The 14,755-nt window shown below is 46.9% G+C and overlaps 1 protein-coding gene across 2 annotated transcripts in view; it reads left to right on the top strand.

Moving 5' to 3' along the window:
• Positions 1 to 14,755, top strand: part of CFAP43 (cilia and flagella associated protein 43) — a 265,732-nt gene that overhangs the window by 48,142 nt on the left and 202,835 nt on the right. For both annotated transcript variants that reach the window (XM_063927999.1, XM_063927998.1), the window contains one exon: positions 11,279 to 11,435. In XM_063927999.1, the coding sequence (XP_063784069.1) occupies positions 11,279 to 11,435 (157 nt within the window). The remainder of the gene's footprint in view (positions 1 to 11,278; positions 11,436 to 14,755) is intronic.

Raw genomic sequence — 14,755 nt, 5'->3', positions numbered from 1 at the left:
ACATCCACTCTCTATTCCATCTAAGCCATGGACCCACATTTCAATGGATTTTGTGGTGGACTTGCCCAAATCCTCGGGGATGACAGCCATCTGGGTTGTCGTTGACAGGTTTTCGAAGATGGCGCACTTCGTTCCATTGGTTGGGCTGCCATCGGCCAGACGCCTGTCTGAATTATTTATGCTGCATGTTGTGCGCCTCCACGGGTTGCCACTTGATGTGGTCTCTGACCGCGGATCCCAGTTTGTGGCCAAATTCTGGAGGGCATTTTGTTCCGATCTCCAGATTTCTGTCAGCTTGTCGTCAGGCTACCATCCGCAGTCTAATGGGCAGACTGAAAGGGTGAACCAGTCCTTGGAGCAGTTCCTCAGGTGTTATGTCTCCAAGTGTCATACTGACTGGGTTGCTCATCTGTACATGGCGGAGTTTGCCTATAACAACGCGGCTCACTCTGCTACAGGGATCTCTCCCTTCCTTTGTGTGTATGGGCATCATCCTAAGGCCAATTATTTTGACCCCCAGGACTCCACGCCTGGTGGTTCCTCTGTGGTTTTGTTCCTTAGAGGTATTTGGAGGAAAGTGAAGAAAGCCCTTGTGTCTGTGTCATTAGTGACCAAAAGGGTTTTTGATAAGCGGAAAAGACCCTGCAGCTTCAAATTAGGAGACTTCGTCTGGTTGTCTACCAAGAATTTGAAGTTGAGACAGCCATCTCATAAGTTAGGCCCCCGGTTCATCGGTCCTTATAAGATCACTAGGGTTATCAATCTAGTGGCATTTCAGTTAGATCTACCCCGTTCTTTGGGTATCAATAAAACATTTCATTGTTCCCTTTTAAAACGGGCGATTAGTAATCCTTCTTCCAGTGGAAGACCTTCCCCTCTTCTGATACGTGGCTAGAGGGAGTTTGTTGTTGAAAGGATTCTTGACTCCAAGATGGTTCGGGGTCGGCTGTCATTTTTGGTGCACTGGAAGGGGTATGGCCCGGAGGAGCGGTAGAGGGTGCGCAGTTGTGATCTTCATGCCCCCAGACTGTTACGCTCTTTCTTCTCGCAGTTCCCCGATAAACCCGGTGGTAGGGGTTCTTTGACCCCTCGTCAGAGGGGGGGTACTGTTAGGGTCTCCTGCTCTGTGCTGCCACGTCGTCATGGCAACCGGGAGACAAGTGCTAGCGGAGTAACCTGAGCGTAGCTGATACTCCGGTTCGGGTCTTTTGCTGTGCAGTGGTTACAGGCTCTGTGCACGGCAGGGGATCCGGTGCTGGTTTTTGTGCTTACAGTCTGTGAGGTCTGAGTGGGGCGTGGACAGCACCTGCTATATAAACCCTCTTCTCAGGTTAGGCAGATGCTGCTGAATCTTTGTTGGTTAGTCAGTTCCTGAAAGCTAGCTACTACTGTGTAAACTTTGTATTTGTTTGTTGCTTACTGCAAATAGGCCTTGGGATTTGGTATTACACTCTGCCAATCCAGACCTAGCAGTAAGACTGGAGTCAGTCGTTTAACCTGCTGGGGTTCTTTTGCTACTCTGTGAACCTAGCAAGTTTGCGGCTGTATTCTCAGACTTGCCTGCCAAAATCCTTTCTCACTGTGCAAGGTGTTCAGGTGTCAGTTTAGTGGCAGTAAGCTGAACCAGTGCACTCCAAGTGAGGACTAGGATTGTGGAGACTCTCCTTGTGTCTATTATTCCATCTCTGACCAAGGAGTTTACTGCCACACCCGTTGGTAACCCTTTAGGGTTTTGCTGTTGCCCTTAGCAACAGCATTTCGGGTTCTCTACGTATTAAATCACAACATCTCGCTTCTTTCCATCTGAGCATTCCTAATACTAGGGAGACACCCAGTTTCTTAGCCTTTGGGCTTCTCTGTTCACTTTGTGTTTATTTTGTTACCCTATCACCTTCTATGTATGGTAATGTCATATTCCCCAGTCTGTCTGTGAGTTCATTTGTTTTGCATCCCTCTCCGTTCAGACACCAGTACATTCCTGCTGGCACTGGTGTGCATAACACGTATTCTGTGGTTGAGGTTATGGAAGGTGGTTCTGGACTCCAAAAAGACCTTGAAGGTACTCCCCTTTAAGGGGGACATTTTGTTTGGGGAAGACCTTAATAAAATTGTGTCTGAGTTAGTAGCTGCTAAGACTGCTTTTCTCCCAAATACTAATCCTTCTGCACAGAAGGCAAAAGGTACCACTTTTCGTTCCTTTTGGCCTCAAGGGAACGCAAAAGGTCAGGCATCCCGAGACAGTCTTGTGCTCCCAAAACCACAAAGCCCAAGGCTAAGCAATCCTGGCCGGCCCGTCAGCTTGTTTCTAAACCTGAGGGACCCCAGGGTGGGAGGCCAACTTCTGCAGTTCATCCAGGTCTGGTTAAAGACCACTTCAGACGCATGGGTGCGGAAAGTTGTCTTTCACGAGTATGCAGTCTCCTTCAAGAGATGTCCCCCTCACCAGTTTTGCACCACGGTTACCCCTTGGATCCGTTAAAGGCGCAAGCTCTGCAAAAGGTTGTGCGTTCCCTCCTGAATACAGGAGTCGTAGCACCAGTACCTCTGTCCCACAGAGGCAGAGGTTACTACTTGACCCTGTTTCTAGTTCCAAATCCCATTGGGTCTTTTTGGTCTATTCTCAACCTCAAATCACTGAACAAGTTTGTGAGAGTGTCCAAGTTCTGTATGGAAACACTGCTCTCAATTGTATGGAACCCGGAGACTATATGGTATCCCTGGATATACAGGATTTGTACCTGCATATATCTATTGCCATGTCGCATCAGAAGTATCTGCGGTTTGCTTTTGGCGACCTCCACTATCAGTTCCAGGCTTTGCCATTTGGACTGGCTACGGCGCCTTGGATCTTCACCAAGGTTGCGGCCGTAATGACGGCCCATCTCCGTCGCCAGGGAGTCAGTATCCTGCTGTACCTGGACGACTTTCTGATTCTGGCAAACTCCCATGATGTCCTCCTCAGTCATCTGCAACTGACGGTAAGCTTCCTACAAGCCCACAGGTGGCTCATCAATTGTAAGAAATCCTCGCTGGTCCCAGCTCAGAGCATGGTGCACCTGGGTGCACTCCTGGACACACACAGTCAGCGACTGCTTCTGTCTCCAGAAAAAGTCCTGAAGCTTCAGGACAGGATAAAATGCTTCCTTTGTCGCAGGTGTGGCAGATATAACATGTGCAGAGAGAGTTAGATTTGGGTGGGTTATTTTGTTTCTGTGCAGGGTAAATACTGGCTGCTTAATTTTTATACTGCAATTTAGATTTCAGTTTGAACACACCCCACCCAAATCTAACTCTCTCTGCACATGTTATATCTGCCCCCACTGCAGTGCACATGGGCCCTCATTCCGAGTTGATGGTTCGCTAGCTATTTTTTGCAGAGCAGCGATAAGATAGTCGCCACCATTAGAGGAGTGTATTTTCGCTTTGCAAGTGTGCGAACGCTTGTGCAGCCGAGCGGGACGAAAAAGTTTTTTGCAGTTTCTGAGTACCTCTGGACTTACTCAGCCCTTGCGATCACTTCAGCCTGTCCGGTCCTGGAATTGACGTCAGCCTCCCGCCCTGCAAACGCCTGGACACGCCTGCGTTTTCCCTACCACTCCCAGAAAACGGTCAGTTGACACCCTATAAACACACTCTTTCTGTCAGTCTCCTTGCGATCGGCTATGCGAATGGATTCGTCGCTAGAAGCATTGCACAGCAATGATGCTGTTTGTACCCATACGACGCGCGTGCACATTGCGGTGCATACGCATGCGCAGTAGTAACCTGATCGCTGCGCTGCGAAAAACGGCAGCGAGCGATCAACTCGGAATGAGGGCCCTGGTTTTGCCCAACTGATAACAAATTTTCTGCTGCGATCAATTCTGAATTACCCCCTATGAACATGACTGCTGCGTCTGATTGGATGGCTAATTCTCCTGTCTAATCAATTGACACATTCTCTTCCTCATCCTCACATTTCTGATTGTGGAAACTGAAGCTTTATAAGGAGCTTCAGTAGAAATGACCGGGCCCCATAACATTTTCCTGGACATCACATTTTACTTGTTCACACTGATATATATCATACTGGAGTGGGGTCCGCACAGTGATATATGAGGGGGAATTACACAGCTCACAGCTCACACTGATATGTTGTATTATTAATATATAGAGGAGATGGGAACGCACAGTGATATGGATTCAGTATGATTTACCGGCGGGCAGGATGACAGCTGTCTATATCCCGAAAGTGGCATCCCGCCTGTCAGAATGCTGGCATTGGGCTTGCTGCGCTCGCCACGCTGTGGGCTCGGTGGCTCGCTATGTCACCACAGGATCTATTCCCACTCTATGGGTGTCATGGAAACCCACGAGTGGAAATAGTCCTGTTTTGCCGGGATTCCGGCTGGCGGCATTGTCGGCTGGCGGGATTCCGGTGTCAATATCCTGACCGCCGGGATCCCGACAGCCAGTAAATTGAACTGCATCCTAGTGATATATAAAAGGGGGAATAACAAAGTTCCAAGCTCACACTATTAAAAAAGTTTTCTTCCCGAAATTAAAATCTCTTTGATTATAGTTTATTGTTGGGTTTTCTAATAAACCTTTCAAAATTGCATATAATACTTTTTCTTTTTTTTGCGGCTCACACAAGACTTAGACCTTGATTATTCAGCCCAGTTGGGATTTTGCGTTTGACATGCCTGATCTACAAAGTCTAAACCATTACATTAAACTCCCTGCTGATGAACTGTACCATGCTCCTCATACCTGCAGAATTCTCCATTCTGTTAATCATCAGCAGATCTCCACATCTCTTCATGAACTTCTCATTCCAATTTCTACATTCAAATATCCTAATAGGGCAGCACCACATCTTAGCCAAAGACTAGTAACAGCTCTTGTGACCCCAACTACTCTTCACACTCTCCATGATGTCAGCCATGGCATACTAAAATACACTGCTTCACAAAAACTTTAGTGCAAAGTAGAACGTTATTCGTGTAAATCTTGTGTGTCTCATAACTTGTTTGCACATATCTACTACTCCTGTCCAAATGATCTAGACACTACTAAACAAACATACTTCCAATCCTTTATTTCTGTCAGGGCTCTAAGCCTAAACATTTTAATAGATTTAAATCTCTTTCCAACCTTTCAACACCAAAACCACCATCACTGCCCAAGATTTTGCTGTTTACTTTTTTTTACACACGGAGCGATGTTCAGCTCATTTCTAAGCAATCTGACTAGATTGCTTAGAACATCGTTCCGTGTGTAGGGGTGCCGGCGACAACGATGCCCGGTCCCACGTGTCGGTATCGCCGGTGCTAGATTGGCCTGCATGCAGGCACAATCTAGCAGGTTGCTCATTGCACCACTGGGTGAAATGAGCGGCCCCCCGTTTCCGTCCCCCCCTCAGTCTGTGCTACACTGCTCAGCACACATCTCTGGGGAAATCTCCCCATCAGTACGGCCCTTTAAATGCTGTGCTGTTCCTCAGCCGGCAACCTGCTCATTTTCTTCCCTGATCCCTCTGGCACCTTCTCTTTGATCACAAACATGAAGCTTAAATATTTACACTCTTCTTCCTACTCTACTACAGGGGGGCACACACCGAGAGATCCATGCTTAAATTCTACGCAGTCTGACTAGATTGTTTGTTTAGAAATTAAGCATGGATCTCTCTGTGTGTATCCCGTACGGCAATGGCGATTTGCGGCCCCGCGCGTCGCTATCGCCGGTGCTAGATTGGCACAATCTAGCAAGTCGCTCATTTCACCGCTGGGTGAAATGAGCGGCAACCCCGCCCCCCCCTCTCTCCCCCCCCCCCCCACGCTCAGCATACATTACGCTGTGCTGGGCAGGGGAGAGATGTATGCGGAGCAGTCTGTGCTAGATCGCTCAGCACACAATTCTCCCCGTGTGTGCGGGGCTTACCTCTCTGTCAGTGTCTGTGGTTTTTCTGGATTTGTATCAGCTCCCAAGCTAGTTATGTGGCTGGAGGCCGTATGGTGGAAATAGGGAGGTTTAACAAAGCCTCTCTTCATAGATGATAAATGGAATTGATTTACTAAACATATAATGATAACAGAATATAGGCAGGGCACAATATACACTCACTGGTTACCAGCAGGGCTGGAAAATATGTTCAGGTCATGAACTGTGGTGAGTGTCCAGCATTATAACATGGATAGTTTCTTGTGATAAGAACAGGATAAATGGGGGTCATTCCGAGTTGATCGCATCCAGCAACTTTTTGCTGCTGCTGCGATCAACTTATCCCCGCCTATGGGGGAGTGTATTTTAGCACAGCAGGGCTGCGATCGCTTGTGCAGCCATGCTATGCTTAAAAATTTTCCTGCAAAAGAAAACCAGCCCTACAGCAACTTACCCTGTGCGACGGATCCAGCGATGAAGGTCCCGGTCCTGACAGACATCCACCCTCCGTTCGCCTGGACACGCCTGCATTCTTCTTACCACTCCCCCCGAAAACGTCCTCCAACGGTGAGTATCCGCCCCGGACCGCCTCTCCGCTGTCAATCTTCTTTCCGTCCAGCACTGCGCCTTTTCTTCTTGCTAGGCGCTCCGTTGCCTGGCGACGTCTGTCGCTGGGCAACGTTGTGCGTGCGCAATGCGCACTCCACGCATGCGCAGTTCTGACCCATTCGCACCGCAGCAAACAACAAACGCTGCGTGCGAACGGGTCAGAATGACCCCCAATGAGTAATGGTTCACGCAATGATACTTCCAGTAGCAGGTTGTGTAGTCGGCAGGATCGAGTAAGCTGAGGGTACCAGGATGTGGATAAAATTCTTTGGTCAGTGCTCACCAGCAGGGAGAGCTCTGGTACAAACTATCTCAGCTGCAGACTGTAGAAGTTGGTAAATAGGCAAGTTACGATACCACAGAGATACACTGGTGAAGGATAGAAGCGTTTGCAGACATACTAGCACTGAGAATGTCCCTGAAGTAACTGCTGTTTGTGATGGGATCAGAAGAATAGATTGGCTGAAATCATGATCTCCTAGGTAACTGAGAGTAGATCTAGCTGAGCTGGTTTTGAAGTTACACAGATTCACATGTGAGAGTGCATGGTGCTACGAGATAGTCTGACACTTTAGCAGCATACAACCACACTCCGCAGTCAGTGGATTACACACAGCTCTGCTGATTAACACTTGGATAGAACACAGGTGGTCATTCCGAGTTGTCCGCTCGCTAGCAGTTTTTAGCAGCCGTGCAAACACTATGCCGCCTCCCACTGGGAGTGTATTTTAGCTTAGCAGAAGTGCGAACGAAAGGATCGCAGAGCGGCTACAAAATTATTTTGTGCAGTTTCAGAGTAGCTTCAGACCTACTCAGCGCTTGCGATCACTTCAGACTGTTCAGTTCCTGTTTTGACGTCACGAACACGCACCTTGCGTTCGCCCAGCCACGCCTGCGTTTTTCCTGGCACGCCTGCGTTTTTCCGAACACTTCCTGAAAACGGTCAGTTGACACCCTCTTCCTGCCAATCACTCTGTGGCCAGCAGTGCGACTGAAAAGCTTCGCTAGACCTTGTGTGAAACTACATCGTTTGTTGCAATAGTACGACGCGCGTGCGCATTGCGCCGCATACGCAGAAGTGCCTTTTTTTGCCTCAACGCTGCAGAGCGTACGAAAGCAGCTAGCGATCAACTCGGAATGACCCCCACAGTTCAACACATGAGTCTGTGAATAATAAAAAGCAGAACTGAATGAAACTTGAGGTATAAATATCACAGGAGTCTGTGGGTAACCCTTTGCAGGACAGATAAGTGCATGAGAAATATATTTCTTTACTCAGGGGTCCTGCATGACTGGCAGGAACTTGGAAGCATTCAATAAGTTACAGGAGTCTCAGGATAGTGCTCAGCAATACTGGCTCGTGCAGGAGAATCACACAGCAGCTTGATGGAACACACTGGACTGAATGCTGCAGTCTAGAATTAGCAGGCAGGATATAGCAGAGGTTGTTCTGGCAATGAGTAGTGGCCAGGGGGAGACTTATATAGGGAGCTCTGGATGCTGATATGTCTCTGAGGTTATGTGTAGGAGATCTGGAATTGAATTGGTTGAGCAGTTGATCTAAGTAAAGGCCCATACACACAGTGAGATTCGGGCATACCCGATTCTCATTATGCGACAGGGGCTAGATCGGGACATAGTCAGTATCGCAAGCACACTCATTATGTGCTTGCTATACTGACTATGTGCGATTTTGGCTAAGTGTCAATTTTGACGATCTCTTCTACAGAGATAGTCAAAATTGACTTGCCTGCACAGTCTATCTATTCTTACGATGCCGACCGCTCGGGGCCGCGCATCAGCATCGAATCGGGATCGCAAGGTGACTTTCACCTTGCGATCTGCACTAACTTTTCTTACGATTTTGACTATATAGTCAAAATCGTAAGAAAATATCTCACCGTGTGTACACACCGTAAGTTGGAGGTGTCCATGTCCCAGCGGTCCCTGCTCCAAATGAAAAAACAAACAAACAGACTTTATTAGTTTCATGGCTGAGAATATGCCCCTACAGTCTAGGTGAGTGATGTAGTACCATGATCTGACAGCGCCTGGTGCAGAAACTGGCTTTACCGGTCCGGCATATGACACTCTCATCTTTATCCTGTTCCCTACAAATCAGTGGATATCTATTTCTTGTCTGTATCCCATCCTTTGTTAAAATATGTAATCTCTCTCTCTCTCTCTCTCTCTCTCTCTCTCTCTCTCTCTCTCTCTCTCTCTCTCTCTCTCTCTCTGTTCTGCTATCTTTCCATCATTACTAAAGCATACATTGATTACTCCTATTCTGAAAAAAAATTACAAATTGATACAAATTCTCTCTCAAATTACAATCTCTCAGCCCCCTTGCCCCTCGATGATCCATAAAAGACTTGCTAACCTTATATGCTTTCTTTCCTTATATAACTTACTTGATCTTCATTCAGGCTTTTCTTCCCTACACTCCGTTGAGACTGCATTGCCTAAGGTGGTCTTTAATTTGATCACTTCTAAATCAAAAGGCTATTAAAAACTTCAAAATATCTTGGACCTCTACTGCATTTGGCACTTTTGACAACTTTTTCCTCATACAAATTCTGCATTCCCTAGGTCTTCAAGACACTGTCTAAAGATGAGTACACACTAGGCGATATTTGAAACAATACCTTTCGAGCGGTATTGTTTGCAATACCGCCCAGTGTGTACGTTACAAACGATGAACAATGCGTGCTCCCGTGGGTCATTATCGGGTCCCTCCTGTCGCCTGTACATACAGCTCAATTTGGACTTATCCTGCATGTACGAGCTGGCGGCAGTGTGATGTCACCAAACCATATCGTTAGTAATATCGTACAGTGGGGGTAATTCCAAGTTTATCGCAGCAGGAAATTTTTTAGCAGTTGGGCAAAACCATGTGCACTGCAGGGGGGGCAGATATAACATTTGCAGAGAGAGTTAGATTTGGGTGGGTTATTTTGTTTCTGTGCCGGGTAAATACTTGCTGCTTTATTTTTACACTGCAATTTAGATTGCAGATTGAACACACCCCACCCAAATCTAACTCTCTCTGCACATGTTATATCTGCCCCCCCCTGCAGTGCACATGGTTTTGCCCAACTGCTAACAAAGTTCCTGCTGCGATCAACTCGGAATTACCCCCTGTGTGTACACACTATATCGGCCGCCCAGGAAGGTAGGGAAAACACTAGGCGATATCGTTCATGGAACTTATAAAATATAGAGCTAATAACAAAGTCAGTCAACATGAGTTACCTACATGACATCTCTACCTCTGATGACCAACCTTACACCTCAAGCCCACTGCTTATTTGTCATCATCGACTTGGGTCTGTCCTCTGTTCCCCCAATTCAATCTGTTTCCATATCATGTTACTCATATCTAAGAAATGTTTTCAGAATATGGCCATTTCTCACACAAGACACCACGAAAACTTTTATTCAAGCACTAATCTCATGTGTTGACTATTGCAATAGCTTCCTTACTTGTCTTCCCCATAGCAGAGGTTCAACCCTATAACCACAGGTGCTTTAAGAGAGGAGGGGCCTGTGTGCAGTTTCTGATTAGGCCCTCTCCTCTCTGGCAGTGCAGTAGACTCTACTGTGCATGTGCAGGTCACCTGGAACATGGCGCCTATGCTGCGTTCCCGGGGACATCTCTATTGCGCATGCGCGAATCACCGGAAAATAGCTGCACCTGCCATTTTTTTTGTGATTTTTGACGCTGTGTAGCCAGCCATGTCAACCGCACACCTTGCACCCATTATAGATACGCTAGTGCCTATAATCTTTTTGAATGCAGCAGTTAGACTGATTTTCTTACAAAATGTTCTTCTCTGCTGCTCCTGTCAGTCCCAAGCCTCCAACTGTTCCCTGATAAATGTAAATCTTCTAACAAGCTCATCAAATTCCAGAGCCATCCACTTACCCTAGTCACTATACCGACGTCAGAATCCACAGCGCTGGACAGCCCGACAGTCGGTATGCCGACTAACAGGGACTATTCCGACTCGTGGGTGTCCACAACACCCATAGAGTGGGAATAGAACTTGTGGCGAGGGTATCGAGACACTGAGCCCGCTGCGTGATGAGCGCATCGAGCCCGCAAGGGGCTTAATTGCGCTCCCCTCCCGCCGGAATTCTGCAGACCAGGATCCCGGGGTTGGTATGGTGACCTCCGGGATTCCAAAAGCCGGTCTCCCAATACCAACACACCTGTTCTACCTAATTACCTCCCATGTACCAAATTGCAGCCAATATTGCTGTAAGGCTGGATCATACAGCCCACTAAACACTTTGCTCTTGCAATCTGGCTGGATCAGTATGCAATTTGTACTGAACTTCATGTATTGAATTCTATTTCCCTATAGATTTTAAGTTTACAAACCTGTTTTTGCTTTTTATATTAATGCTGCTTTAGAAACACAGGCCAACTCCCTGGAAACGCACCCCTGTCTGCATTTCATGGTTACTACATAAGGCCCCCAGTCTTGTTTTATTGCCATGTTCCCAATTGCAAAGCGCAATGTAAAATGCTGCCATTATAGCAATAAATGTTGGTAAATAAACTAATTCAATTATTTATTTAAAAGGAATAATGTAAATCTTGTGCTGTTTGTGTATAGTATTACAATTGATTTACACTTGTGCTACTTTTCAAATAAAGTAAACCTCAGTTTAGTCCATGCGTGTTTCTTTAAATGTATAATGTGGTAAATTTAATATATTGATTATTTTTTTTCCATTTAAGCCAAAAGCACAAAGAAAACCTGTTTTTAAACCCAATATTCATTGCTGGAGTTCATCATCTGACTTGTATGTGGGCTGTAAAGGAGGACATCTTTTATCCATTAACCCTGAGACACAGAAAGTTACTGCGCTACAGCTAACAGAGCAACCAACAAACGGTAAAATATGTCATATATGGGTTAATTCTTCTGATTAATGTGTAGAACATTCTCTTTGCAGTGGATGGCATTGGATTTCCAATATACATCAGTGAACTGCTCTGTTATCATTCATATTTTATTTCTGCAGCAGGGTATACTGTGTTCCACAGGGAATACATTAGGGGGTAGATATGGATCTTGATCCGGGCACCAAAAAATTAAAGCTTTAGCCAAGATGCATTGGGGCCTCCTCTATAACCCCGCCTCCAGGCATTGTGAGCTCAGTTTTCAGTTGGTGTCTGCAGAAGCAGGTCACTTAACAGGTGGGCTGCACTGGGCAGCCCTGAAAAAGCTTTTTCTGACAGAAAATGTCTTCAAAACTGGGCTGTCAGTGCTGTATGTCATGGTGACACTTCAGCACTGCAGCTCCATCACCTCCCAAGCGGCGTTGCATACTCCCGCTGGCTCAGTTCCCTGGTACTTGCGGCGGAGACACTCCGCCTTAGGCACATAGTCGCAGACGCTCTCCTTGTTCGCGTGGCTACTACGGGGAGGAGGTAAGAGGGTCCCCCAGGTGGGACCCACCATTAAATCGCGTTCCGATCGCAGTCTAGGGAGACAGACTGCGACACTAGCATGGACACTGTGACCGAGCAGGGACCCCACTATATCCACCAGGGCATAGGAGTACAGGTCGGATATACTACTGTCCACTTTTAATAAGACTCCACAGTACCAGGTAGTAAAGTCCAGCATAGGGGAGCCGGCGCTTGACCTGTAGCCCATCCACCGGCCCAGGGCACCATCTACTGCTGGTGTTCCCGCCCTGGAGCTGCCTCACACTCTCCCTCACTCCCTGACTGAGACGCTGGGCGCCATTTTCTAAAATAGATGCAACTGTTTTCTGGGACTGCAGGACAAGGTCTCCTTTGTAAACCCGCCTGTACATCAGCGCCGTAGTTTTACAAACACTTAAGTATTGTACATGTCAATAAGTTAAGAACAAATGTACCTGTGCCAGAATATATTGTAGAGTATTCTGATATATACATCGGTCTCAGACCGCGCATTGTTATATATATGTATTTATATGTGTTCATATAATAATCCATTGCAATTTTATTGTCATGAAAATAATTATCTGCATTGCAAATGTGACTATGTGTGCCTGTATCTGCTATGTGATTTCACTGTGGTGTATTCCAGATATATCTATCACTGTATACTGTACCCTAGGGGACTAGGTGCGTCTGGGTCAATATATAGTGCATCACAGTATTTACCCATTATGTGTATTCTACTGTATACTCAGTCACATAATACCAGATTTATTTGCAGGTGTTTTGTACTGGGTACTCAGTCACATGCTAACGGCTTTATTCGCAGGTATTGTACTCTGTCTGGCTTCATCGTACTAAACCGCTCTCTGTTGCATTTGTGTATAATGTTTAACATGTAGGGCAGCAAATCTGGGGATGCTCCTGCATCCTGCAGAGCATGCGCAACGGATTTACCTGAGGGGGACGTTTTGTGTGATGGTCTGTGTACTGTGTCTCATACATCTCCCAGTCAGTCTGCAGCTCCTGTAATCGATCTGGGGCCAACCTGGGCTGCGTTCTCAAACCTACTGGGTACTCTAGTTAAAAGCTTTATGCCCCCTATGGGACCACTGAAGCTCCGATGGTTACTCCGCTTTGGGCGGGAAAATTTTGCCTCACGGGTTGTTGCGTATGATTCATTTCTTGGTCAGGCAAAACCCTATTCCAGGTCACTCTTGTGTCTCTGGGTCATCTGAGCGTGCTGCTTCCTCCTCCCTATCCAATTATCTCTCAGATATTTTATCTGAAGAGAGGGGGATCATGCTGTCCTGTCAGTCTATATACTAGGTGTTTTGACAAGGATTTTTCATTGCTAAATGATACCACTACCCTTGTGGTTACTGGGAAACAAATCCGACAAATCACTGATGATAAGAGGATTCCCCTACTGTGGTTAAGCAAACTGATATGTTCACACGTCAGAGGGTAATTAAAACGCTGTTACCACAATCTGACCATTAAGTGTACATCAGACAAGACCCCTGGTCTAATCCAGGGAAGATATTCCCCCTGTCTACAACGGGTATTAGCTCAATATCCTCCCCCTGCAGAGTTATATAACAAGTAGGTAATTCACTGCTAGTGAACTCGTGTCACCCATCGGGTGTCGTCCATTCTGCCTCCCACCACTATTTTCTCACTGTAGGAACCGACAGATAAGCGTGTGGAGTGATGCCTGACGTCTATTACTCCGTCAAGGGTGTTGTACATCGACCAAGATTGCGTACTCTTGGGGCTGCAAAATAGATTGATGACTGGATCAGGCATTAGAGGAAGAGCTGCCCGAGGATATATCTGACAATGTCAGACATTCCCTGTCTCACAATATCACCGCCACCTTTCTCTACACCAGGAGGCGCCCCCTGAGGCGGGTGGGTTGGCTGCCAAGGCATTGAATATGTCTGTCCTGTCCCACCGTATTCTGTGGTTGATGTCATGGAAGGTGGATCTGGACTCCAAAAATCCGTGGAGGTATTCCCCTTTACTGGGAACATCTTATTTGGGGAAGACCTAATTAAAAATTGGGTCTGAATCGGCGGCTACTGTGACTGCCTTTCTCCCAAATGCTACTCTTTCTGCACAGAACGCATAAGGTACCACTTTTCCCTGCTCTCGGCCTTAAGGGAAAGCGATGGTCAGGCATACCCGAGATTGTCTTGTGCTCCCAACACCCACTAAGCCCAAGGCCTAACTATCCTGGGCTGCTCGTCAGCCTGCTTCTCATGACAAGCCTGCTGCATGACGGGACAGGCCTCCCCCTGGGGGATTCCAGGGTGGGGGGCCGATTTCTACGATTCTTCCAGGCCTGGTTAATGACCACTTCACACGCATGGGTGCGAGAAGTTGTCTCTCAAGGGTATGCAGTCTATTTCAAGAGACGTCCCCCTCGCCAGTTCTGCACTCCAGTTATCCCTTCGGATCCGTTAAAAGCGCAAGCTCTACAGATGGTTGTGCGTTCCCTCCTGGATACAGGAGTGGTAGTGCCGGTACCTCTGTCCCAGAGTGGCAGAGGATGCTACTCGACCCTGTTTCTAGTACCAAAACCTGATGGGTATTTCTGGTCTATTCTCAACCTCAAATCACTGAACAAGTTTGTAAGAGTGTCCAAGTTCCGTATGGAAACACTGCGCTCAATAGTACTAGCCATGGAACCCCAGAGGCTATATGGTATCCCTGGATATACAAGATGCTTACCTGCATATGCCTATTGCCATATCGCATCAGCTATATCAGTGGTTT

The sequence above is a fragment of the Pseudophryne corroboree genome, chromosome 6, assembly GCF_028390025.1.
Source record: "Pseudophryne corroboree isolate aPseCor3 chromosome 6, aPseCor3.hap2, whole genome shotgun sequence".
NCBI classification, from domain to species: domain Eukaryota; kingdom Metazoa; phylum Chordata; class Amphibia; order Anura; family Myobatrachidae; genus Pseudophryne; species Pseudophryne corroboree.
Note: the sequence above shows the minus strand (reverse complement) of the source record. Positions and strands in the feature narration are given on the sequence as shown.